Source organism: Silurus aristotelis (assembly GCF_946808225.1).
Source record: "Silurus aristotelis genome assembly, chromosome: 11".
NCBI lineage: Eukaryota > Metazoa > Chordata > Actinopteri > Siluriformes > Siluridae > Silurus > Silurus aristotelis.
This window is the reverse complement of record NC_139584.1, coordinates 28,438,803-28,466,041: the sequence shown is the minus strand read 5'-3', so window position 1 is coordinate 28,466,041 and position 27,239 is coordinate 28,438,803. Positions and strand designations below refer to the sequence as shown.

General features: G+C 40.5%; 2 protein-coding genes across 5 annotated transcripts in view; both read right to left on the bottom strand.

Annotated features, from left to right (window-relative positions):
- The window catches only part of ogdha (oxoglutarate dehydrogenase a), a 29,179-nt gene extending 22,625 nt beyond the window's left edge, over window positions 1–6,554 (bottom strand). For 2 of the 3 annotated variants that reach the window (XM_083554183.1, XM_083554181.1), the window contains exons 1-2: window positions 6,340–6,526; window positions 2,647–3,062 (exon numbers count right to left, since the gene is read on the bottom strand). In XM_083554183.1, the coding sequence (XP_083410309.1) occupies window positions 2,647–2,871 (225 nt within the window). In that variant the 5' untranslated portion in view covers window positions 2,872–3,062; window positions 6,340–6,526. Of the gene's footprint in view, window positions 1–2,646; window positions 3,063–6,339 lie in introns of all 3 variants that reach the window. The other variant, XM_083554182.1, reaches the window with a different exon arrangement.
- A 1,912-nt stretch (window positions 6,555–8,466) lies between these two features.
- On the bottom strand, window positions 8,467–26,623 carry adam9a (ADAM metallopeptidase domain 9a). 2 transcript variants are annotated; one of them, XM_083554184.1, is made up of 23 exons: window positions 26,209–26,623; window positions 25,342–25,442; window positions 24,391–24,449; window positions 22,177–22,255; window positions 20,284–20,360; window positions 19,992–20,199; window positions 19,845–19,910; window positions 19,507–19,578; window positions 19,129–19,298; window positions 18,865–18,946; window positions 18,547–18,683; window positions 17,716–17,887; window positions 17,402–17,494; window positions 16,773–16,968; window positions 16,466–16,571; window positions 15,631–15,814; window positions 15,420–15,500; window positions 15,219–15,324; window positions 14,921–15,062; window positions 14,713–14,794; window positions 14,316–14,345; window positions 11,768–11,841; window positions 8,467–11,224 (listed from the first exon to the last, which is right to left on the bottom strand). In XM_083554184.1, exons 1-23 carry the CDS (start codon window positions 26,276–26,278, stop codon window positions 11,161–11,163), a joined length of 2,451 nt encoding a protein of 816 aa, XP_083410310.1. In that variant the 5' UTR covers window positions 26,279–26,623; the 3' UTR covers window positions 8,467–11,160. The 2 variants fall into 2 exon arrangements, with proteins under 2 accessions (XP_083410310.1, XP_083410311.1); XM_083554185.1 differs by lacking the exon at window positions 14,316–14,345.
- Window positions 26,624–27,239: the final 616 nt, after the last annotated feature.

The window sequence follows — 27,239 nt, the reverse complement described above, 5'->3', positions numbered from 1 at the left end:
AAAGCAGGTCGTTTCTGCGTACACAGCACGAGACGGTTACCAGAGCACTGCTATATCTCGAGCCTTTATCACGACTGACAACGTTATCGAAAGTCCATGTAGATTCAAACCTTATTATATATTAACCAGGACACCGTATTTTTATTTCAATAATAATAACAAACAAACTAACAAATCAGACATTAAAGTATTATGTTACAGCCACCTTTTTTTTTTTTGCAGAACATATACTGTACACTGCATAGTCATATATACACACACAACATGGTTAAAAGTTTGTGGACATCAGACCATGTGATTTTTTTTTCTCTTCTTTTTTCAGCATCTTCATGTTGAATCAGGATTTGGGTCTCCTAGCTCAAATGAAGGGACAAATTTCATGCTGCTATACGCCCTAAACTACTTCGTCTCTCCAAATTAGTATGAGAAAACAGAAAGTTGGGTGTTCCAATACTTTTGGCTATATGTTGTTGTTTTTGGATCCGCCCGAATAGACAAAGCGGAATTACTGTCTGGGTTTTCAGAGCAAACTTAAACTTCAATAACTTATTTATTATGCAATTGTGAGGGAAAAACCCCCACTGTAATACAGTACAAAGTAATAAAAAAAAATTTTTTTTTTTTTGGTAATATGATAAAAGTCAAAATTATAATATTACAAACACTAAATATAAATCATCAAATCGTTTATAATTTAATAATGAAATAAATAATTAACTACCAAGAAAAAAAAATGCTATTTATATATGTATCATTTTATGTGTGTTCTAAAATGTTTTCATTTTCTCTCCTGGTGATTCCCAGATCCTCCCACGCTAATAACTCGAAGGCTACAATATAAATCAACAAATCGGGATAAGAAAGGAAGGGAAGACACGGGGGAAAAAAGGGGCTGGAAATAAAAGACAGGAATGATGATGGAAGAAGGAAAGAAAGGAAGGGAAGAAAAAAATAATAGGAATATAAATAAAATAAGGCAAAAGAGGAAAAAAAAAGAGCAGTGAAGGGGAAGAAAAAGACGAGAATAGGGAAAGAAAGAAAAAAAAGGAAGACAGAAGAAAAAAAAAAAAAAAAAGAGGGAACGAAGCAGATTTTTTTCTAAATCGCAAGCGTTTCTTCATCGTCAAATAGATTTATATTAAAACATCTGGTAATTACAGGAAAATAAACAATGAGGAAGGTTCACAGGAAGAAAACACGAACGATGCAGTTTCCATCGCGACGAAACGGAAAAACAGAGTTAAACGCCGCTTCTCTTCTAACAGAGCGAACGACAGAGCTGAAGGCTAAACCCAGACCTTCTCAGCCATGTTCCACTCGGAGTCTGCGCTAAATAATTATTTATTCATTATTTATAAGGAATCTGAGGAACCTGCGAGACCTGAAACTAAAGCTGCGGGTTTATTTCATTTCATATAGATGATATATATTTTTGCTCACATTTGCTCACTATTGCAAAGTAAAAGTGGGGAAATGATTCCCATTTGTGGAAAACTGAGAAAATAGAAATCTCAATGGAAATTCTTGCTGCTTGCTCGGACATGCTGTAGATATGACGAAGGTTGAATTCAGAGCTTGTCATCTCTCTGGGGCTTCGGGAAAAACCCCTATGATTTAAAAGACAAACAAGATTCCTAAGATATCAATTTCCATACGTCCTCATGCCTTCAACTGTGACTGAAAAGTTTAACATTGGACTTCAGGATTCTTTGCACAGAAACCTGATTATTAAAATCTAGGACCCCTGTAAACTTGACATGAAGCCACACCTACGTGTAAATATGCACATAATTTATATTCGTTTTATAACTTTTAAGAACAAATATTTTTAAAGACGTACGATGGTGATATGACCAAAACACAAGACCTGAAGAGATTTCTTTGACAGGATATTTCGGACAAACTTACACACATCTTTCACCATTTGGCACATCATGAAATAAAAAAAAAAGGAAAAAACACAACAAAAAACACCCAGAACTGTTGAGCAGCAAAAATCCTGTATCAGACACATACGGGAAAACATTCCGCTCCCAAAACTTCAGCAACTGATCTTCCTCAGCTACCAGATGTATATGGACTAAAAGACGTGATTCTACACGTGAGATCTAACGCAGCCACCAATTTCAAAATGACCTTATATAATTTTTTTTTTTTCCTCCTTAAATTAGAATACATTCTCATTTTAAACATCTGATGTTTATTTTTGTATTTATTGTGTAATAAAAAATTTTAATGTGAGATTTAAAAAAACAAAACCAAACCAAAAAAAAAAAAAAAACGCTGAATTCGTGATTTTTTTCCTTAACGATTTTGGAATTGAAGGTGTGTATTTATATCTCCGGACCCCCAACACAATTATCCGGAGCGACCGATTTATACACCTAAATGGGTGAGGATTAAGGGCCTTGCTCAAGGGCCCCAACCGTGGCCGCTTTGTGGTGCTGGGATTTGGCCTCCTGATCTTCAGATCAGAAGTCCAACACCTGAGGCATTGAGCCACCACTTAAATCAAAGCTAGTAAGAGATATCATAACATCCCTAAACGAAATACCGTGGAGCAACGTGTGACAATATCTGCGTTTAATCGCCACGGAGACGCAGCGGAAATCCGTCCTCATCGTCTCGTCCGTCTCTTCCTCTTACCTTGTGCACGCTCTTGGGGTTCTCCAGCCAGGCGTAGTACATTTCCTCCACATAGTTCGAGCTCGTGCCGTTTAGAAACGGCTCGGCGGCCACCGGCGCGGTGTAGCGCCTGATTGGCTGAAACGTCCTGAGTGTGGCCGCGGGCCTCTGATGTGCGACAGTCTTAGCAGTCTGTGAGGCCGTGATCGGCCGAAGCCGCGCCGCACAAGTCCTTAAGCGGTGCATCGCAGTCCGATAAAAAAAAAAAAGTGCTTTCGCTCAAACACAACAGTGCTCGCTCCAGAAGAGAGAAGAACACCACCACCAAGTCACCTCCCCCGAGTTCCCAGACCAGAAGATGAGATGTTTCTGAAGACCCAGACACCGATTTCTTCTTCCAAGTCCACAGTGAGATTCGTCAGATTTTCTGTCCAGACCTGAAAAAAATAAATAAAAAATACAATCAATAAAAAAAAAATCATAATGATAATTTTAAAGTAGGAGAAGCTTGTGAGCAAAACTTCAAATCTACAGTTAAAACAAACTTATTCTCCAACACGTCTGACATGTTTCAGGGCCAGAAACAAGCCTGCATGAGGAGCTCTGTTGTTCTGCTGAGCCAAAAAGCTCTGTGGAGATCAGAATGCGTACTGCTGCTTTAACGCTTTTACGAGTTTCCCCCTTCGAAAGACGTTTTCCTCAGTCAATCCGTTTTCATTTACCTTACTTTCAGGGTTTTTTTTCGCCATCTATTTATATTATATAAAAGGTTATAAGTCACGGTAACACAAACCCTCAAAATAGAAAACCCGCAGTCCTGAAGGACATCAAAAGGTTACAGCTGTTACAAAAAGTGCTGACACTGGAGACTCCTTCCAATAATGTCACATAAACGTCTCCTTAAAGGGAATGGCAACTTAACAAGTGGAAAAAAAATCTGTTGTATATGAATAAAAAGTGCACTGATCATGGTTCCACCCCTGACCAATCAGACGTGAGTGTTTATTAAAGACGTGAGAGGAGTTTCAAACAGCAAGTTTTCCCACGAATCACAAAACCTTGCAGGATTTAATATGGAAAACAAACTGTATCCTAGTGACTGCGTTGTGTGTGTACACACACACACACACACACACACACACACACACACACACACACACAGTGTACATTACCCTTTTATTTGCTTAACATCATCTTAACAGCAAACCAGATCATTAGAGCTGCTAGTGGATTATTATACATCTTTATGACGTTAATATGGCGTTGGAAAAAAATGCTTCACGTGTTCTTCCTCTTTACTGCTCCACTTCCGCTGAAGAAATGCTGCACGGCTGAAAATTCCCACCAGCACCCTGCTTTTCTAACTACATATTCCCGGGTGTATTTATTGACAGACTACGTCTGAAGGTCACGCTGGGTAAAGGGACGTCTCCCAAAACAGCCCAGACGTAAACTGTGTAGGAAAACGTTAGCAGTGTTACTATACATCGTTCTGCAAGGAGTCTCCAGTGCAGGTGCTTCGTAAGAGTCACATGTATAAATCTTTAATTAGGTTTTTCCTCTGTGAGAGAGAGAGAGAGAGAGAGAGAGAGAGAGAGAGAGAGAGAGAGAGAGAGAGAGAGAGAGAAAGAGAATTGAAAAGAAAAATAATCTGGACATAGGAGACAGATAAAATTAGACAGATAAAAACACCAAAAAACACACACACAAAAAACCGCAGAGAGACAGGACAGAGGTGAGAGTGAGAAAACAGAACACAAAAGAACGGAGAGAAAGAAAGAAAGAAAAAAAAAACATAAAAGGGAAGGACAGGAGAGAGGTGAGAGCGTGGGATGGGGAAAGAGAGAAAAAAAAAAGGGAGAGAAGAGAGACGGAATAAAACGAACCATGCAATTGAAAAGAAGAGACAGGATGAAAAAAAAAATAATAGAGAAGGAAAAAGAGATAAAGACAAATTCACAAAAAGAAAGAGAGAGAGAGATAATTGGGAAAAAATAAAAACAGGACATGACAGAGAGTGAGAGGACAAAAAGGAGAGATAAAAAAGACAAGGACAAGAGAAAGGTGAGAGCGAGAAATGGGGAAAAGAGAGAAATTAGATGAGAAGACAGACAGCAAAAAAAAGAAAGAGGGAGAGACTTCAAGATAAAAAGAGAGAGAGAGAAAAGGATAGAGAGAGACGGAGGAGAAAAGAAAAAGAATCAAAACAAGAAAGAGGGATAGGGAAAGAAGTCAGGGAGAAAAAAAAAAAATGGACAGACAGCTCAAGAAAAAGAGAAAGATGAAATCGAAAAAAAGAGACAGAACATGAGTAAGAGAGAGAAAAAAAAACTGGGGAATAAAAAGATGAAGCAGTGAAGTTGAAAGAACGTGATTACCTCCAGGGTAACTAACACACACACACACACACACACACACACACACACACACACACACACACACACACACACACCTTTTTTTTTTTTTTTACACTGATCTTTAGGGCAAACTCCAACCCACCAATTATTTCTCTGCACACAAATAGGGTCCAATTTCTGGGGCTTTAAAAAAAGTCTTTCTTGTTAAAAAAACGGATCATGACGTCTGATAGAAAATCGGCTCGGACGTAAAAATCTCCTGGACAAACAGACGTCTGATGGATTTCGTATCTGATAACCTTTTTGACAGACACAAATCCTGAAATCAGTTGTATTCTATTTCCCAGGGGTCCGAGTCTTTTTATAGGGTCTGTGATGTTTATAATCGGTTCTGATCCACAGGATCTTATTTGTAGGGTTTTCTCGTGTTTTGTTAAAAGTTTCTGATGGATTGTTTTGTACTTTTATACTGTTTTGTTTGTGTTGAATTGGACCCAAAAGACAGGAAATGACTTTTCGTGTGCGACAATCACATTAAACTTGATACAAAGTCACTCAGGAATCATTGTGCAAGCTTTTAAAAGGGAAATTGTGCAAAAGTTATATGTATAATACACCCTAATATCTTATCTGTTCCTCAAAGGCGCACAGGTTCATGTTCTGACCTTGTATTATTAACGCCAGTCTAACGGTTAGCTCAACACACCCATATCAAGCAGCTCATTGGTCAGAACAATATAAACCCGCCCATTACGCAACTCGTCGAGCATTCCGATTGGCCGCAATTCCTGTCAATCAATTTGTCCTTTCACTAAACATGGCACGGTGAAAATGCTAGTGACTCCGCTAAGCCTGGGGCAACTCCCAGCGTTCGCAATGACACGATTCACGGTTTAATTTAAGTTTATAAAATGTGAACTAAACGCACAATGTTGTGAAAATCGTCACCCAGTGAGCATTTAAGAATTAAACTGAAATAAACGACACCCGAGGACATGTGGCACCAAAGCTAACAGGCGGTGTGATATGATATCGTGGTCGCATCCTAATTAGCACTATGCGCCCTATCTAAGTGCACTTCAGCACGCGGAAAATGTTACAGGAAGTGCACTCGAATGGGACACGGCGTTGTTTTTTTTTTTTGTTTTTGGAACCGAACCGGTGTAATAGAGCCGTGCAGCTAAATTCGGGTGGAGATTCTTCAAAAAATACAACACGTTCCAAACTATTAAAAGCGTAAAAAATAAAAAACGTATTTATTTTCTTTAATGCACATTACATCCCAGTTGAAGCGCTGTAACCTACTCGCCATGTAGTTGATTATAATTATTATTTATTTTATATAATTATTACTCACTTGTATCCGGTGCAGTCAGATTTATTCCCACCCGCGGGTTTTAACTGCGATAAGAGGGTAAGAGCGGAGTAAAATCCCCCCCACTCCTGTGTCCTGGTGCCCTTTAGGTCGCTCCGGCTAGGAAAAGAAACATACAGCCGCGTCCCCGAGAACCGGAAGTGCAAAATTTCGAGCACGGTTAAGCCACGTGCCGTATGACGTCACAATCTGTCTTTCCCGCGATACATGGCCTACGTCACTCCCGCCAAATCCTGACTAAAAAAATAAATAAATTAATAATTACATTTGTACAATTTTATTTTATTAAACATTTTCATACAAATAAAGTTTATGTATTTTATTCATAACGTACTTATAATTAAATATTATGTTTGATATATTATATGTCATATTGTTATTACAAAAAAAAAAAAACGATCATTTTGAAAACATTGTGAAGAAAAAAAAAGATGAATATTCTAATAATAGTGTGTTTTTAAAAAGTATTCATTGGGAAAAAAACAAAAATAATATTAAAATAATACTTTTATTAAAAAAGGTGGACATTTTATGCAATTAATTCTTATTATTGTAAAAAAAAAAAAAGTATAAAGTACAAAAATTTGAGTACATAATAGTATTACAAGACAAGTTTGAGAAGATGTTTTATTACATCTTGAAGTTATGAGAAAAAAAGTAATGGTATTGTGAAAAAATAACGAATAATAAATTATTCTTCTCATTGAATAATTGTTCTTCTTCTTCTTATCATAATTATAAGGTGTTTTTATTCCAATAACAAAATCTCCTTACAAAAGAACACCTTATTTACCAGAAAATAATTGTGTTTATGAGAATATTATGATTAAAAAAAAGGAAAAAAAAACGTATGAAAAAAAAATATTACAAAAACATCTTACTATAAAAGGAAAAAACTGATAAAATTTTATCCTACAAAAACAAATGCGTTATTACGAGATGAAAAATAAATTTACAATGAAAAAAAGTGAGAAAAACTTTTATTTTAATGAATCAAATTATGAAAAAATTTTAATTGGAGGGGAAAAAAATCTGAGAAAAAAAAAATCAATATTTAAAAGAAAGCATGAGGAGAATTTCAATGGTGTTATTATAAATAATAAAGATCTGGTTTTCTTGGAACGAGGCCACGTTTTTCAGGTAATACAGGATTTTTCTTATAATAGAGATTTTTTCCCCTCATAACAACACTATTATAATGTGAAAAGAAAAAAGATCTATAATAAGATTTTTGAGCAATATATTTTTTAATCATTATATATATATATATATATATATATATATATATATATATATATATATATATATATATATATATATATATATATATAAATAAAATAAATAAAAAAAAAATCTTCCTCTCAATTATTTTCCTATTACAACTTGCCTTATTTTAATTAGATTTTGAAGTGTGCTGGTGGAGATTTGTGGAGGTTCATTCAGCTTCAGGAGTGTTAGTAAAGTCAGGTACTGATGTAGGTGAATAGGTGAGGAGGCCTGAGGTGGAGTCAGTGTTCACCTTCATCCCAAACATGTTCAATCAGTGCTCTGAATGCACCATGCAAAGCATATCTTCAGGGAGAAAAGCCATTGCTATGCTGGAACAGATTTGGGTTTCCTATCTATATTTCTACAATAAAATTTTTTTTTTTTTTTTTTTTTTTTAGATAATTGTTTCCCCCCTTCATAATAATAATCAAATATTTTTCTTAAAATTACATATTTATTTTCCAAGTGATAAAGATTCTTTTACATAATAAAAATAACATTATTTTAATGAAAAACATTTTTAATTAAATTCATTACTCATAACGTTAGTAAACTAATAACAGAAATATAGTTATAATGACAAAAAAGTAAAAAAAAAAAAAAAAGAAAAAGAAAAGAAAAATAAATCGTTACTACAAAAAAATAAAATAATAAAATAATAAAAGAAAAAGAAAACAAGGTTAACGATATTATGAGTGAAAGACAAATAGCTAACACGGGGAATAAACACCACCATGTCGCCGGACCTTCTGAATGCAGCAGAAAAACAATAAAGTTAAATTCACTCAACAGATTATGGAGGCTCATCAACACACCACAGACGTTTTACACAAGTGTGTATAGAAATATGCCAGTGATATTTATTTTTGTTTGCATCTGTAATACCAAAAATCTTTATTGACACATCACTAGAACTTGGAGTCACTCTGGATTTATTAATAATAATAAAATAATAAAAGAAAACAATACAGTAAAAACAGGAAGTTCCTGTCATGGTTTGCTTTCGTTTATAGGACCGGAGTGCGACTCTGTACCTCGGCTTCGTAGTACAGCACTTCTAGATGAAGTCGGAAGAATTCTTGAACACAGTGCGATCAGAACGATGTGAAAAAGTAGGAAAAGAGAGTTTCGAAGAAGACTTTGATACGTGTGTGTACATCAACAGAGACGCTCAGGGTTATTAGAGGTTATGTGGCACTTTGCCTGCATTGTGTATGTACACGATATGGACAAAAGTATTGGGACAGCAGACTTTCCCAGCCATGTCTGGTTCTTTCACAAACTGTTACCTCAAAGTTGGAGGCACACAACTGTATAGGACTTTCTTTGGATGTTCTCCTCACTTAAACTAGAAGATCTAAACCTGTTCTGGCATGACAAGATATCCACAAAGATCTCCTGCTATAAAGCCCTATGGGATGAATCTGAACTCCAGACCTCCTCACCTCACCTACATCAGTACCTGGTCTTTACTAACACCCTTGTGTCTGAATGAATCTACAAAAATCACCACAAAAATCTAGTGGAACATCTTCCCTGAAAAGTGGAGGTTATTATAACAGCACATGGCTACGAAATGTGCAATAATCAGGTGTCCACAAACTTTTGTTCATACAGTACATAATTCTACACACAGTAACGTGAATGAATATTGCATGGTTGGATCTAAACAGGGTTTTGTTTTCTCCATGTCATGTAGCCCTTTAAAGGTGACTCGAAATAAGGCATTTGATTATAGAAATAAAAACCCAACTGTATAACTTTACACCACAATACAACCATTTTGAATAATAATAATAATAATCAAAAAATTTATAAATAATCAAACGAGTGCTTTTGAAAGGTTGATCTGCTCGGAGGGGAAAAATAAAGGGAATTAAATCGATGTAACACATGGATATAAATGATTTAGAAGAAAAAAAAAAGTCATAGCAAGAAAAGGAACGAGGTAAAAACAAAAACAAAATCATGGGTATTGTTTTTTTTTTAAGTTTGTTTTGCATACAGCGACTGTTAAGAGTGTGGAGACACCTCGTCTTTTACGGTTTTTTGAGACACATAGGTGTTCCTTTTGATTCTAAAAGGCAAAAACACAAGAATTGAGCAGTGAATGAGTTGGAGGAAGTTCTGTGGAGTCCAAATGGGAAATTTATGTTTCTAACATTAGAACTTGTGTAAGATGGAGAACAGGAGAGATGGGATCAGACTCCACCCCCCCCCCCCCCCCTCTCTTTCTGGAAAGTGAAAGGAATCCTGAACCAACATGACTGCAATTCCATACTTCACCACTAGGTTTTCATCTGGACTGCAGCTCATTGGAACAGACTTCACCGTACGACAAGACGATGAGCCGAAGCGTACATCTGAGTTCTGTAAGCGTTATTTAGAGTCGTCTGGAGTCTCATCTATCATGGAACGACCTGCCCAGTCACCGCACCTAAATCCTACTGAACTGCTCTGGGATGAACAAGAACATTTCCATCTAGTGAAGAACATCTTAGGCGAGTTTTACAAAGTATTTCAGCTGCATGTTCGGAGAACCGAACTTATAATGTACATTTATATATTAGAGTGTTCAAAGTAACTCTTTGTAACGGTATATGACCGAGTGTGTTGCATAGCCACAAAAGGAACATGCATGTGTTTCTGAAAAAGCATAAAAAGCTCTGTTTCCAAACCCTTTTTTTTTTTTTTGAGAAACATATATTTAACTGTTCATATCCATATCAACAGATTCCTACGAAGATTACACTGTGATTTCTTTTTCAAATAATGTTAAATCATTTTGAATTATAAATAATATATTGTAAAATACAGCATTGTTGCATCTTATGTAAAAGCCTGAAGATGCAGAATCAGGTTAGGGTCACAGAATCAGGATAACAGGTTACATTTCCGAGACGAGACAATCGTTACACGTGTCATGCGTGTTTCGCGACAGGAATCGGCGTCCCATATTTGACACTTAAAACATAGAAAAAGTGAATCGATCAGGAATCGATAATTGATTACTAAATACTTTTGTACAGTAAATATACTGAAGTGCAATCAAATGCAGTGGTTTAGCTCCTTTACATCCCATAATAGTAACAGGCATAATTAAACAAACCAAGGAATTCGAGTTGCCACAATAGAAACCTTATATAGGAGACATCGGGCCTTTTGATTGGCTGAGGCGCTCAGGTCCCACCCCATTGTACAATAAGGAGGTTTGTCTCGGTGCAGAAGCCACGGCTGAATCCAAGCAGCTCCATGTTTGCTTTGTAGGGCACTTAATAGGGTCAGTGCAGTGTTTAGGGTGTGTTAAGATCCAGCCCAGGGCTTTAGCGTAGCAGCTGCTTGATTGACAGGTGACGAGCGATCAAAAGACGACAAGGCGGAGTCTCGGTTGGAGGCGGAGTCCCGGTTGAAAGCGCAGGGGCCAGGCGATTGTCTTAAGATGCCTTCACACACACCAACTGGTTTTTATACACGGGCGCGCACACACACACACACACACACACACACACCTGTCCTGGATGTGTAAGGTGTGTGTTATACAGGGGGAGGAGGGGCAGCTCTCTGAGGCAGGAGCTGGCTAGCAGGAGGAGCAGGGGGTCTGGAGGGAAGGACACAATGAAAGAGAGAGAAGGGGAGCAAACAAGAGAATAAGGGGAAAGAAATAGAATTGACAGAGACAGAAAAAAAAGAGAGAGATGAGAGAGAGAGATGGAGACGATTTGTAGAGAAAGAACGAAAGAAAGAACGACCGAAAGAAAGTGAGCCGATTAGGGGAAAGATAGAGTGCAAGAAAGATATAGTGTGTAAAAGCAAATAAAAGTGAAAGTTAGAGAAAGAATGAGAAAAGAGAGAGATAATGAGAAAAGAGACAAAATGAGTTAAGCATCTGTTTAATTAAACATCAATAAATCAGATTTTTGCACTTTTGTATGTTGCTAAAAGTTAATCAAAAGCGTTCGGCTGATTATTTACAATTAGCCACGCCCACAAAATGCTAGAAAATTCAAAACGTGTGAATTCATCAACAGTCATCAATGTTCGCTGCTGTGAGGAAAAAATTGTATCCCACGTTTGTAGGTCTAAACCCCTTCTGGACGATTTCCCCCTTTATTTTGTGTACAGTGAGGATTTGTGCGGTTACCGTGTAAACGCCGGGCGTGGGGGTCTGGAGGCGTACGGTGGAGCTGATGAAGCCGTCTTGCTAGTGTGAACCACCTAAAGATAAAAAAGCGTGACACACACACACACGCATTCAACACAACATGTCCGACAAATAATAAATACGGCCGTTAAACCCGTCGGCAGGAGGAGAGTTTGAAATTAACCACGCCCACAAAAGTTTAATAAACCAATGCAGAAAATCTCCCAAAAAAAAAAAAGGCATTGGGGGGGGGGGGGGGGGGGGATTATGGTTTACGATTGCAGATAACGTTTCCTAGCATTATTAATTTACAATGAATCCGAAACGTGAGTTCACTGTATGAATTCACTATAGTTATTAGTAGATGCGCTATACTTATTATTATTATTTAGAACATACACCAATAATTTACGCCCGATATTTTATATGGAAATCGATTTCTCTTCGCTAAACTGTCTCTCGAGCGCGTTCTCTCAGCACCGCTGTTGCTACGTAAATACGACGTATCACAACACTATGGAGACTGAGGCGTGTCCCGAGAGTCACATAGTATACAGATTAACATGGCAGAGGTAGAGCTGTAACTTCCTGCAGACACAACCGGAAAAGCACGTCTGGTTTTATTTCTTATCTCTTTCCTGCTTGTAAAAGGGTCATGCGTTAGAAGTCAGAAGACACTTAAGTAAATTGATAATTAGCCGTTTGTCCGAACCGAAGAAATAAAAGCGAACTATACCACATTGAATTTAATATCGTCCGATTTCTTCCATTGTATTGCATTGAATCACATGGTGTTGAATGGAATTGAAATTGGATTGTAATATGGGTGAATCGCATCGTATCGTATCGTAGCTGCTTCCTGTGTATCTTTAATGGCTACGCATTGAGATGCGAATCGCGCCGGCCTCAGTTATGGAGAGTCACGTCCCTAATATAACGGCATAGAGATGATACTTCAGTGTTAAATCGTATACACTGAATATTATAATTTACAATTACGCACTCATGATTGTTGCTTATTGAGTCCTATTTAATAGACTTTAATGAGAAATGTACGTCATATATTAATATCGTAATTAAATGCTTTATGTTTCTGGGGTTTTCTTAGACCTTGTGATTAATAAGGTTTTTTTTTTGTTTTTTACTTTTAAAAAATTATAATTTACAAGAAATTTTTCTATTTAGAAAATCAGAAAAATAACCTGAATGTATAAAATTACTGTATTTTGAAAGATGTGGCTCAATTCTATCGGTTTGCCCAAGATGGCCGCCTGGTACGGTGGGTAATGGAGTGACATTAGAAAGGACGCACTCAAACAGCTCATCACATGCTTAATCTGGAGAGGAAGCAACAAGCATTTTCCCCTATGGGAAAGAAGTTGAAGACGGAGAGGAGAAGCCATGCTGGAGACGAGTTTAATAAGATGTTACGGCGGTATTATAGCGCTGTTATAGCAGCGAAGCAAAACCTTTACACGGGTTCACAGGATCTGGAAAAGGATTTCTGGTGGCGAAGAAGACAAGTATAGAGAGAAGAAAAGAGGAGAGAAGAGAAAGGGGAGGAGGAATAACGAGCGATAGTCTCGTCCCATGGAACCAATTAAAAGGAATCCTGAACCAACATGGCTGCAATTCCAAACTTCACCACTTTACAGCACAATAAAGCGATGAGTAAGCGTTATTTAGAAAACAAACAGTCGTCTAGAGTGTCATCTATCATGGAACGACTTGCCCAGTCACCTTAATCCTACTGAACTGCTCTGGGATTGAGTTTTACAAAATATTTCACCTGAATGTTTGGAGAAAATGTCTGGATGCTGAGAGTGTGTAAAGCTGTTCTTCATGCTAAGGGAGGATTTTCCATAAAAAGTGAAACATCTGTACATTATCTAGTACGTTGCATAGAAACAGGATGTGCCGTTATAGAAAAATAATTAGTGTAGCACTGCCACTCGTGTTTTATGCATTAATCCTTATAAAATATACACACTGACCAGGCATAACATTATGGCCATCAATCAGGCATAACATTATGACCACCTGCCTAATATTGTGTTGGTCCCCTTTCGTTGCCAATACAGTCGTGACCCATTGATCATTAACTGCATGAACATCTTCAGCAGTTTGAGCTACAGGAGCTCGTCTGTTGGATCGGAACCACACGGACCAGCCTTCGCTCCACACGTGCATCATTGAGCCTCGGCCACCCACGACCCTGTCGCCGGTTCACCACTGTTCTTTCATTGGAGCACTTTTGATAGATACTGAGCACTGCAGACCAGGAACATCTCACAAGAGCTGCAATTGTGGAGATGCTCAGACCCAGACGTCTAGACGTCACAATTTGTCAAATCCTTACTCTCGCCCATTTTTTTTCCTTCTGTTAACACGTCGAGTTTGAGGACAAAATGTTCAACTTGCTGCCTAATAAATATCTCCACCCACTAACAGGTGCCACGATGAAGAGATCATCAGTGTTCTTCACTTCACCTGTCATAATGCTATAATATCAGTGTTATGCCTGATCGGTGTATACTGTAATATTTACCTCTTCAGCTGGTAATAACTGAGCCTGATGCTTTATAATCCAGAGAGAGAGAGAAAAAGAGAGAGAGAAAGAGAGAGAGAGAGAGAGAGAGAGAGAGAGAGGGGGTTGTCAATCATTTTACACTACATAGCCATAACAAAGTGCTCAGTAACTGACCACTATTGCATAATTATTATGATTATTATTATTAAATATTTAAAATATATCGATATCATGCAGAATTCAGTTGAAGCAGGACACAGACACTGAACGTAAAAACTACAAAGCTTGTTAAATTGATTAGTAACTAAAAGCAGACGACTTCTGGAAGCCTGAGACGACATTCACAGGCCATGAAGGTGTGTGTGTGTGTGTGTGTGTGTAGGCGTAGAAGCTGAAGTGTGTGTTGTTGCCTTACCCCGTCTCTTACAATGCTGCTGGGGTTCCCGTGCTGATTCCCGGCAGCTCGGCTGGTGTTGTTCTGGGGCCTGAGGTTTGCGCTGAGGAGGGAAAAAAGCACAATAAAGGACTCTATAATGACATGTAAATAAAGGCCTGATTCTAGTAATGACACCATTTCCTGCTTTTGCACCATGTGACATTAGAAAACAGACCCACACACTTACTCGTAACCCTGAGAGCGTTTTTTCCTGCAGAAGCGTCGCTGCAGCTCGTTCCTCCTGAAAAACACGAAGAGACCCAAAACCAGGAGAGGAAGGACCAGGAAGAAGAAAACCAACAGACCATCTCTCAGGGATGTGTCTTTATCTGTGAGAGTAAAAAAAAAATTTAATCTCATCTTATATTCCACTCCATTACTTACCAATACATTTTCACTTATACAACCTATTTCTTATCATTGAGTTACGTAACAGACGTTAAAAAAAAGTTGCACAGCCGATTGTTCGTGGGTTTGGAGCGTACCATTCCACGTGGGGCCGCTGTCTACGCTGCCGCCGTAGCCCGAGACCTCGCAGGATGGTGGCGCCCAACCGTAGTCACAGTGGCAGTTCTTGTTGCTGTTACACACCTACAGTAAATCACACGCACGCACACAAACATGTCAGCTATTCCAAACAAATAGGACAGCAGCATTATGGGTAATGTGGAATAAAGAGCACCCACCCCGTGCCCGTGGCATTTGTTCTGCACGTCGCAGTCGTATTTCAGCTCGTCAGCACTCTTACACTCGTAGTTCAAACAAACCTGGAGTCCAAAAGCAGAACGTTTCACAACATTCCACAAACACACGTGGCTCATATGGACGTTTATCAGACGCTGAACCTAAACAGACCCTGTGTGTGTGTGTGTTTGTGTGTGTGTGCACGTGTAAGACCTTGTTCTCTCCACACTTGGTGCCCTCGTTGACCATGCCCGGGTCAGGGACGTCAGTGCCCAGGCGGAAGTCCACACCCCAGCAGATTGTGCCTCCGATGGGGGTCTGGATGATAGATGGCTTGATGCCAAACACCTCGATTTGCTGGACGTTTTCACACTGCAGCTTCCCACACATGGCATTTCTGAAAGAGAGGGAGAGAGAGAGAGAGGGGGAGAAAGAGAGAGAGAAGATTATTCTAGAAAAGAGGCACACTGCACAATACATGCTACAGAATGTACGGATGGTAATACATTTAAAAAAAGTGAGACGCAGTTACAGAAACAGTGGAAGAGAAAAAGATAGAGGACACAAAAGAAAAAGAGAAATAAACAGAAAATAAAAAAAACCAAGACAAAAAGAGAGAGAGAGAGAGAGAGAGAGAGAGAGAGAGTGTGTGTTAGTGTGAGAGAGAGAGAGAGAGAGAGAGAGAGAGAGAGAGAGAGAGAGAGAGAGAGAGAGAGAGAGATAAACAGACAATTGAATAACTGAGGGACAAAGTGTGAGAGAAAGGAAGTGAGACACAGCGGAAGAGTAAAGGTAACCAGGACACAATGGACAGAGGGATAAAAGACATTAGAGAAGACAGAGAGAGAGAGAGAGAGAGAGAGAGAGAGACATAATGGAAGGGAAAGAGAAACAGGATGCAGAAGTGATAGAGATGAGGAAATGAAAAAAAAAAACAGTTAGAGAGAGAAAGAGAAAGAGGATGAAAAGGATAGAGAGAAAGTGATGGAGAGAGGATGAAAAGAAAAGATAAGAACGAGAGCATGGACGGTGCTGGTGGTTGCTGTACCTGCTCTCACACTTCTTCATGTTGTAGTTCTGGTAGCCGCAGTTTCCGAATCGATCACCTTTAGAGTTTACGTCTTTAAAGCAAGCCTCGGGAGCAACTTTTGCCTCTGCGTGACCGCGCGTGCACACACACACACACACACACACACACCATGACTGATTTGTTACTCTATACTGAACCTCTACAGACTTTGTATCACGTATACACACATATACACATACATACATACATTATATATATATATATGTAATGTATTACACGTTTTGATGCTGGAGATTTCTGTGCGTGTGCGTGTGTGTGTACTCACTGGGACCGAACAGGGCCTGGCACTGGCTTTCATAATGCTGGCACTGGCCGTTATAGCAGTAAGCCACGCCCTCGCGGCACGGGTGTCCGTTCTGTTTAAACACGTCGGCCTGACACAGAGCAGACGAGCCGCTACAGTACTCCGACAGGTCACATTCATCCGTACTGCTCCTGCACACGGTACCACCAGGGAGGAACTGACAGACAGACGAACAGACAGACAGAGAGACAGGGAGTCAGACAGACAAAGAACCACACAAACAGGGAGACGTGAAAGGACAGACGGAGCGACAGAAAGACAGATGGAAAGACAGACAGACGGAAGGAGGACAAACGGGCAGACAGAGCAAAGGACACAGACAGACAGAGAAACAGAAAGGGAGACAGACAGACAGACAGAGATACAGAGAGAGATAAAGCGACAGACAGACAGAGAGAGAGAGAGAGAGAGAGAGAGAGAGAGAGAGAGAGAGAGAGAGAAACAGGTAGACAAAGAAAAAGACAGACAAACACAGAAGACAGACAGATGGACGGACAGAAAGACAGGAATATTTATTTCCACATCATATATAAAGTGAAATCTGTGTGTGTGTGCACGCAAGTGTGTGTGTGTGTGTGTGCGCGCGTTACCCTGCAGTGCTTGCAGCACACCCCGTAGGCACACTGAGCTCCAGCTCTGAGTTTACACGTTTTAGGCTCACAGCAGGGATCCTTCTCACACTCCTGTAAAACACACACACACACACACACACTTTCATTTTCAGGACAGATGCTATTCCCTCCCAGCAAGGATCTGCAGCCTCATTACACACTGATATTTTTATTTTTTTATTTTGGAAAAAAATCTCTCTAAATGTTTCCCCCAGTCTGCACGTCACACAGTCCACACTGCAGAATGACTCGTGTGTGGAAACACCCTGGTGGCACCGAGCCGAAGTTCTGACCTCCTCAGAGCCGCAGTCACAATCCTCTCCCACGTCCACCAGCTTGTTGCCACAGTAGGGGGCGCTGTAGGCCTCGTCTGGATGCGGCACGTTCAGCAGGCAGCTGCCTCCACCATTCAGGATCAACTTCTCAAAGTCATCCGCACTGCAGCTGCTGAAGTTCCGCGAGCCCCTGAGAGAATGAGAAGAGGAGGAGAGAAGGGGGGAAAGAGGATGTGATAGATGAAAAGAAGGGAAGGAAATGGTAGAGAAGAGAGAAAGAGAGAGAATTGAAGAGAGAAAAGCACAGGAGAAAGAGAGAAATGTTGAAAGAACAGTGTAGAAAAGATGAGAAGAGAAAAGGAAAGAAAGAGAAGAAAGAAAGAAAAGAAGAAAGAAAAAGATAAGACAAGAGAAGAGAAGAGAAGAGAGATAAGCAGAGAAAATGAGGGAGAGAAGAAGATGAGACAAGGAGAGAAAAGAAATAGATGAGAGAAGAGGTGAGAAGAAAAGAGCAGAATAGAAATGGAGAGAGAGAGAGAGAGAGAGAGAGAGGAGAAAAGGATAGAAAGAAGGAGAAAAAAATATGAAAAGAGATGAGAAGAAAAGTGCAGAAAAAACAAAAATGCGTGAGAGATGAGAAAATAAAAGAAAAGAGAAAAAGAGAAGAGAAGGAATAAAAAAAGAGAGAAAAGAAAAGTGAAGAAAATAGTAGAGAAGAGAGAAAAAGATTAGAGAGGAGAGGAGAGAAAGAAAGCACACAACACACCCCCTCACCCACACCACACACTCTCACACACACCCTCTCAAACACCCACACATACACCCACACCCCCTCACACACAAACTCACGTTGCCCCTGAGTTCATGATGCAGTTGTCCACGTCACACTTGCAGTTCCTCCCATCATCATCATGGTTCATCCCCAAATTGTGGCCAAGCTCATGGGCCACGATAGAGGCAAACGGTGCCACATTTTTATGGGTGAACTATACACACACACACACACACACACACACACACACACACACACACACACACACACACACACACACACACACACACACACACACACACACACACACACACACAGTTTTAGAGTATTGACTGAGATCAGACAGACAGTGCAGTATAATTTAGCCAATGAGAGGCGAGGATGAGGCGAGGTACCGCGTTGATCCCGCCCCCATGACTCCTGGAGCAGGCAGTGCCCACAAACGCCATGCCTGCTGTAATACCGAATCCTTTCTTCCTGAGAGGAGATAGAGGGAGAGAGAGAGAGAGAGAGAGTGAGAGAGAGAGAGAGAGAGAGAGAGAAAGAGAGAGAGAGAAAAAAAAAGAGAACATTAGGACTGTTCCATTATTGATAAAGTTGCTTGAACATGCTTTTGTACTTCAGCATCACATCAGTGCAGCTGTGCTGAAGGTACTAACAGGATGAGCTGAGCGCTGTCATGGCGACGGCGAGGCACGAGTTCCTTCTCCCTCCACTGAGTGAAGCGTCCGAGAACCTCCCCTGCACCACCTTCAGTACTGATGAAGTTCATCACCGACCAGATCTCCAACCCCACCAACACCACGCGGATATTCAGAGCTACGTACATCTGAGAGATGGAGAAAAAGAGGAGAGAAAGATAGATAGAGGAACGAAGGATAGAGAGACAGAGAGAGAAAGAGTGAAGGATGGAGAGAGAGAGAGAGAGAGAGAGAGAGAGAGACAGAGAGAGAGTGTAAAGGATGAAGAGATGTATAAAGTGAGAGACAGTAGTACAGTAATAAATCGAGTATTAATATGGAGTAATTATTACTCACACTGTCGATGTAGTTGGCGAGCAGCACCATCTCCTCTCTCACCGCCGTCTTATTACGACCCGTAAAGTTAAACTGAAACAGTCACAAGTCACAATTATACATTTTATTCCACAATATAAAAATTAAGTCCTGTATCTTTATGTATTTTTTTATACAAATTTATAAAAGAAAAACATTACATTAAACCAAAGAGAACCACAGCTTTCTCAAATGTGGGGTAAAAAACAGACAGACAGACAGACAGACAGACAGACAGACAGACAGACAGACAGACAGACAGACAGACAGACAGACAGACAGACAGACAGAGAACGAAGAAAAGAAAAAAAGGGACTTACTCTCTCGTTATCGACCACCAGCAGCAGCTCCACATAATGTGTCTGGTGTAACACCGCCCTCTTTTTCTACACACACACAAACACACACACACGGTCACATTTACTTACAGTCTGTGCATAAACTCATGCACACACTCAGACACATACTCTGATCACATGACCGGCAGGTTGACCAGGTGTGATGATGTGGGTGTGGGCAGTGGGCTCTCGGTCGCCGTGGTGACGGGAATGGGGCGTGCCGCAGGTGAACGGCTCGGTCTTGACGTCCTCCAGGCGATACACGATGTGCTCGTTATCTGAGGAACCCTCAAGAGGCTCAATACCTAAACTGGTGTTCTGCATGTGGATCACACCTCTGAGAGACACACACACACACACGACATTCATTAGCACATTTCCTTTTTTTATTTTAATCACTGACTACAGAAATGTCTCCTACCGTATTCCAGAGCAGAGACTCAGAGCAGCAGAGGAACCTTCTACATCCTCCACATAACCACGGTAATGACAGTGATCCTGAGAGAGAGAGAGAGAGAGAGAGAGAGAGAGAGAGAGAGAGAGAGAGAGAGAGAGAGAGAGAGAGAGAGATTTTTTTATTTTATTACAAATTCTCACGGCTCTTAACAGCAACCAATGTAAAATTCAATTAATGTTTATTTACTGCATAACAAATAAATCCATAAAGAAAAAGAGGTAAAAGTGAAAGATTCGTGATGCAGTTCATCATCAATTACAGACTAATGGGCATGTTTATGTCACCAGGTTTTCTCAGAAAAGTTTGAACTGAAAAGCATTTGTGAAAAGCGTGTGTGTGTGTGTGTGTGTGTGTGTGTGTGTGTGTGTGTGTGTGTGTGTGTGTGTGTGTGTGAGTATCCAAAAGAGCTGAATCACATTCCAGGCAATCAGAAATAGAAAAGGGTCTGACATCAGCACTGAGAGTACACTCCCTTACTCACTCACACTCACACTCACACTCACACTCACACACACACTCACACACACACTCACACACACACTCACACACACACTCACACACACACTCACACACACACTCACACACACACTCACACACACACTCACACACACACACTATCCCTCTCAAACACACACTCTCTTCATTACACACACACACACACACACACACACACACACACACACACACACACACTCTCGATTACTTTCTCACACACACATGTGCACACTCTCTCACATGCGCGCACACACACATTCCTGTTTACTGTCTCACATCTGTTGGATCTGTTCCTGAAGACCAAGAAACCCCCCCCCCCCAATTATTCTTAGCTGACGCACTCACATTAGTTCTCCCGAGACCCAAACAGAAACCAGAAAACAGTTTGTCCCACCCTAAAGTTTTGCAGTCTAACAGTAATCCATTTGTGGATCTTTTTGGAATCGTTCTGCACTCAATTAGATTAAATTAATGAAAATTTTCCACAAGTACGGATCTGAGCTTCTCTCTCGCAGTGTAACACCACCGGTGGATTGCAGAGAGCCAGAAATGTCTGACTCACATTTGATGGAGATTTTGAGGAAGCCATGTGGTAAATATGACTTCCTAATTTCAGCTCTAAGGGAGACATTTATCCAGCGCCAAACACCCAGACAAGTGATCGTGGTATTGGGATGTGGCTCAGCTGTAGTGCAAACAAGTCAAACCTCCATAAGAAAATACAGAAATCTGTACTACACAGTCAACAGCTTGCATGATTTACCTCCTCACACACACACACACACACACACACACTCCCAGATTATAGGCGACACCCCCCTCTTTCTGCTTTGGCAGCAGCTGAACATGAAGCATAAATTCTTGTAGAATCCTCACTGAAAATCACGCCAGGAACCCGGCTGAGGAGAGACATTTTGCACACTCGCACACATATAGCAAAAAGGGTCTGGCTATCTCCACACTGAGATCCCCACACTGAGATCCCACACGCTGAGATCCCACACGCTGAGATCCCACAGCTGAGATCCCACACCCTGAGATCCCACACCCTGAGATTATTTCACTTAGATCCCCAGACACTAAGATCCCCAGACACTAAGATCCCCACACTGAGATCCCCACACACTGAGATCTCCACGCTGAAATCTCCACGCTGAAATCTCCACGCTGAGATCCCACACGCTGAGATCCCCACACACTGAGAGCCCTACACACCGAGAGCCCTACACACCGAGAGCCCTACACACCGAGAGCCCTACACACCGAGAGCCCTACACACCGAGAGCCCTACACACTGAGATTCTTTCACTTAGATCCCCACACACTGAGATCTGCTAAGACATTTGGGGTTTCAGTCCATACCTTCATGTCGGGTCTTTCAGTGATCAGTGATCCATCCTTGGCGTAGGAATACACTGTGAAATCCTCAGGCAGGAGAAAACTGAGAGAAAACACAAAAGCAGGATTAAATACCACATTACCGTGAACCAGTGTAGTGTGTAAAGAGATGACCATGAATCTCATTTCATGATTTCCATGGTTCTACTGATGGTCCTGATGCTCCATGTCTTTGATCTGTAGTTCTACTGATGCTCCATGTCTTTTTTCTGAGGTTCTACCGATGCTCCATGCCTTTGTTTAATGGTTCTGGAACCGTTTCTTCATAACTCATAAATTAGCAAATCTCACATTCCTTATCATCTGACTTCATTAATCACTAGCAGGTCAGATTACGAGCACCGCTGGGGATGAGGAAGTTTGCACAACAGCGTTAAAGGTCCCCTTCTCTTTTGTCTCTCTTTTTTTTTTTTTTTTTTTTTTTTACTAGTTAGCATTTCTCCTAAACACAAAAGCAGAAATAAATACCACATAAACGTGAACCAGTGTAGTGTGTAAAGAGATGACCATGAATCTCATTTCATGATTTCCATGGTTCTACTGATGGTCCTGATGCTCCTGTCTTTGCTCTGTAGTTCTACTGATGCTCCTGTCTTTGCTCTGTAGTTCTACTGATGCCCCATGCGATTGATCTGTAGTTCTACTGATGCCCCATGCGATTGATCTGTAGTTCTACTGATGCTCCATGTCTTTGCTCTGTAGTTCTACTGATGCTCCATGTCTTTGCTCTGTAGTTCTACTGATGCTCCATGTCTTTGCTCTGTAGTTCTACTGATGCTCCATGTCTTTGCTCTGTAGTTCTACTGATGCTCCATGTCTTTGCTCTGTAGTTCTACTGATGCTCCATGTCTTTGATCTGTAATTCTACTGATGCTCCATGTCTTTGATCTGTAATTCTACTGATGCTCCATGTCTTTGATCTGTAATTCTACTGATGTTCCATGTCTTTGATCTGTAGTTCTACTGATGCTCCATGTCTTTGATCTGTAATTCTACTGATGTTCCATGTCTTTGATCTGTAGTTCTACTGATTCTCCGTGTCTTTGATCTGTAGTTCTACTGATGCTCCATGTCTTTGATCTGTAATTCTACTGATGCTCCATGTCTTTGATCTGTAATTCTACTGATGCTCCATGTCTTTGATCTGTAATTCTACTGATGCTCCATGTCTTTGATCTGTAGTTCTACTGATGCTCCATGTCTTTGATCTGTAATTCTACTGATGCTCCATGTCTTTGATCTGTAGTTCTACTGATTCTCCGTGTCTTTTTTCTGAGGTTCTACCGATGCGCCATGCCTTTGTTTAATGGTTCTGGAACCGTTTCTTCATAACTCATAAATTAGCAAATCTCACATTCCTTATCATCTGACTTCATTAATCACTAGCAGGTCAGATTACGAGCACCGCTGAGGATGAGGAAGTTTGCGCAACAGCGTTAAAGGTCCCCTTCTCTTTTGTCTCTTTTTTTTTTTTACTAGTGTTAGCATTTCTCCTAAACTTGGTCTGAGGTTGAAAGATCAGGATGTGTGGATAAAGAGCAACTTCTCAGAAACTCAAACCTCTGACACAAACCTTCTCATCCAGTAGTTCATTAGCACACGGAAAACCTGATGATCACAATCCTCCAGGGAGTGAAGTGAAGATTGAACTTTGATTTAATAACGACTATCGATCGTAATGTGCTTCTTTTCGAACATCTCATTCCACATGTAGTCTCCACTTACTGTTATAATACCTAAACTTGAGGGAAGATGTTCCACAAGATTTCGTGGAGATTTTTGTGAGATCCATTCAGCCACAGGGCTGTTAGTAAAGTCAGGTACTGATCCAGTTCATCCCAAAGGTTTTCAACAGCAGTGAGGTTTGGAGCTCTAAAACAGAACAATCAAGATATTTTTTTCCAACCCATGTAAAGCACATCTTCATTAAGATCTTCTGGGTTTGTGCACGGGTGCATTGTTATGCTGGAACAGGTTTGGGTCTCCCGGTTCTAAGAGCATCTAGAGATGTCCTGTTCGAGTGTGTGCTTTCAACATTGTGGAAACATTTTGGAGAACCAAAAATGGTTTCAGAAGTCGTGTGTCCCAATACTTTTAATTACACAATGCGAGATGCTCACAAAGAAGAATTAGCATGAGAGTGTTTCCATGAGACAAAGAGAGAGAAGGAATACTCACTCGTTTTTCTCCAGGACGATGACATGTTCTTTCCCCTGAGCTGGAATTACATAGGATACCTTTAAAAAACACACACACACACACACACACACACACACACACACACAGCAATTTAAGAAACTCAGAACTCATGATTAAATGCTGTGATCATGTGACCAGCAGTAATCCGATCATTCAGTCAGTTTCTGCCCCAAACTGTTACCACAAAATCAAAAGGTACACAATTGTATAGTAAATCTTTTGCTGTGTTTCCACACGGACGATTTTTATTACCGGATGCGCATTATGCCGGATTTTGGTGCTGATCTGAGACATGGCGCATCAGTAAAACAAATGATTACTGATTATACTGCTTTTTCCCGTTTCTCAATGACACAAAGGTGAGTGTGTGTGTGTGTGTGTGTGTGTGTGTGTGTGTGTTTTAAAGCCCAGCATGACCCTGGCATAGGAAGTCTTTTCTTAAAAGTGTTCCCGCTGACTGTGCATCTGGAAAAAGCAGATGGTTCCTGCAGAATAATCTTTTACACACACACACACACACACACACACACACCATTGGGGAGAGAGAAAAGAGTGGTATAAAGAAAGAGGGAAGGGGAGAGAAAGAAAGAAAGAAAGAAAGAAAGAAAGAAAGAAAGAAAGAAAGAAAGAAAGAAAGAAAGAAAGAAAGAAAGAAAGGAGAATATGAGAGAGAGAGAGAGAGAGAGAGAGAGAGAGAGAGAGAGAGAGAGAGAGAGAGAATGAGAGAGGAAAAAGAATGGGAGAAATAAAGAGAGAGAGATGAGTGGAAGGAAGAGCGGATACGAGAAAGCGAGTTTCATAAGAACTGTCATTATAGGAAAAGAGTGATGAGTGAGTGTGTGGGAAGATCATGACCTCGCACGCCGGAGTGCGCGCTCGTGTGTGTGTGTGTGTGTGTGTGTGTGTGTGTGTGTGTGTGTGGAGCTCCACCTTGGCGATATCGGTGCCATCCTGCTCTCTCCGGTGTCTGCTGAGGCGTTTTGGGACGCTCACTTCATACGCAGAGAACTGGGATGTCTGAGAAGCCAAACCTACACACACACACACACACACACACACACACACACACACACACACACACACACACACACACACACACTCAGCAGTGTGACAGGACAGTATGACGAGCTTCAGCACGAGTCACTTATCAAACGAACATGACGAGCCTCAATTATCAAATCTGCTTTACCTCAGCAACTTACTCTCTTATCAGTTTTTATCCTTTTCAAGTTGCATTAGAGTTCTTTCGCATGTTGTAGCAGCTGTAAACTGGTGTTCCCTCACCAACTAGATTTAAAGTGTCCCAGTGTCATTAAACTTTTCCCCTTGAAGTTGCCAGACATCTTGTAAAACCTTGAACTTGAACTTTTACCGCTGACTGGTGCAACATGCTGACACTAGAGACTCCTTCCATCAATAAAACAACGCAATAAATCTCCAATTCATGATCTATAAAGCAGGAAGATGTACCGTGTTGTAATTACAATGCTATGAGTAGAAACATCTTCACAGTGGGTGTCAGAAGTGTGGAAAAACCGAGGTTTTTTGAGACACATGCACGTTCCTTTGGTTTCCATATTCAAAAAGGAAAGGCGGGGCATATTCAATCTGGGGGCGGGGCATACATCCTTACATGTGAGTAGAACTGGATGAGTGGTAAAAAAATTTCTTGTTTTATTGGAAAGATCAATTTACATAAAAAAAAAACCCCACACTTTTTATTATTTTAGAGAGCCCTTTAGAAGCGATTTCTGAACTTTAAAGCGTAAATAATTTTTTTTTTAAACTTCTTCTTACCTGGAAAGCTTTCAGAAAGCACCAACAGCCCAACTATGATCTGGAAGTGAGAAGATAAAACCACAGCCATGGCTCCTAACACACTTGTTAATGTGAATGTGTGTGTGTGTGTGTGTGTGTGTGTGTGTGTGTGTGTGTGTGTGTGTTGTTTTGTGTTTCAGTTCTTCCTCGAGGTGTCAGGATGAAACCCTGCTCCTGTGGACGGGGGGAAAACTGCCTGCAAAAAGATCAAACCGATACAAGTTCTTCTCTTAGAAACAAACGTCTTCCAGAGACCCCCGGTGGCTCGTCCCCCCTCCGACGGCGCCGCTTTTGCTCCCAAAATCCGACGGAAATCAAATAACAGCCGCTCGAATCTTACACGAATTTACCCTACTTACACGGGGTGGGGGCGGGGGGCGGGGGAACCCTAACAACTGCGCATGCGCACGACAAATCCCGAGCATCTGCTTCCCGTCCCGGTAATGCCCGCCCCATTCCCTGCTCTGATTGGCTGACAGGATCGGTTTCGGTTTTCTGATTGGACAGCCCATGTCAGTTTGTATCTGTAGTATTAAAAATTGCAATTTTCTTCACCGCCCATAATGTTAAAATGTCAGTAGTTATGCCTGGTCTTTGTGTGTGTGTGTGTGTGTGTGTGTGTGTGTGTGTGTATATATATATTTATATACATGTAATATGTCATATAACAGATTTTTTTAATAGCACTAATTTTATTAATTCATGATTAATGCAGCTCGTAATTCTATTTGAACATTTTTATTACAAATATAAATAAATAAATATATAGAGGGCAAAAATAAAAACCTTCAACGCAACACATTCACTAATAAAAAACATACATTTGCATAAAGCATCCATATTTGTCAATGCCCATGTTGATTAAAGTATTAAAAACTTGATAAATTGATATATTTTAATCAATTGACAGTCATAATAGAAAAGTAGGCAGGAGTACAAGGAGATGCAGCAGCAGGTAAAGAGGGATGTGGTGAAAGCCAAGGAAAAGGTATATGAGGAGCTGTAGGAGA

Coding starts and splice junctions, on each gene's coding strand:
- adam9a (XM_083554184.1), bottom strand. CDS start 26,278: ATGGCTGTGGTTTTATCTTCTCACTTCCAGATCATAGTTGGGCTGTTG. Junction 24,450..25,341: donor ATGGCACCGATATCGCCAAG/GTGGAGCTCCAC, acceptor TGTTTTTTAAAG/GTATCCTATGTAATTCCAGC. Junction 15,325..15,419: donor ACAAATGCCACGGGCACGGG/GTGGGTGCTCTT, acceptor GATTTACTGTAG/GTGTGTAACAGCAACAAGAA.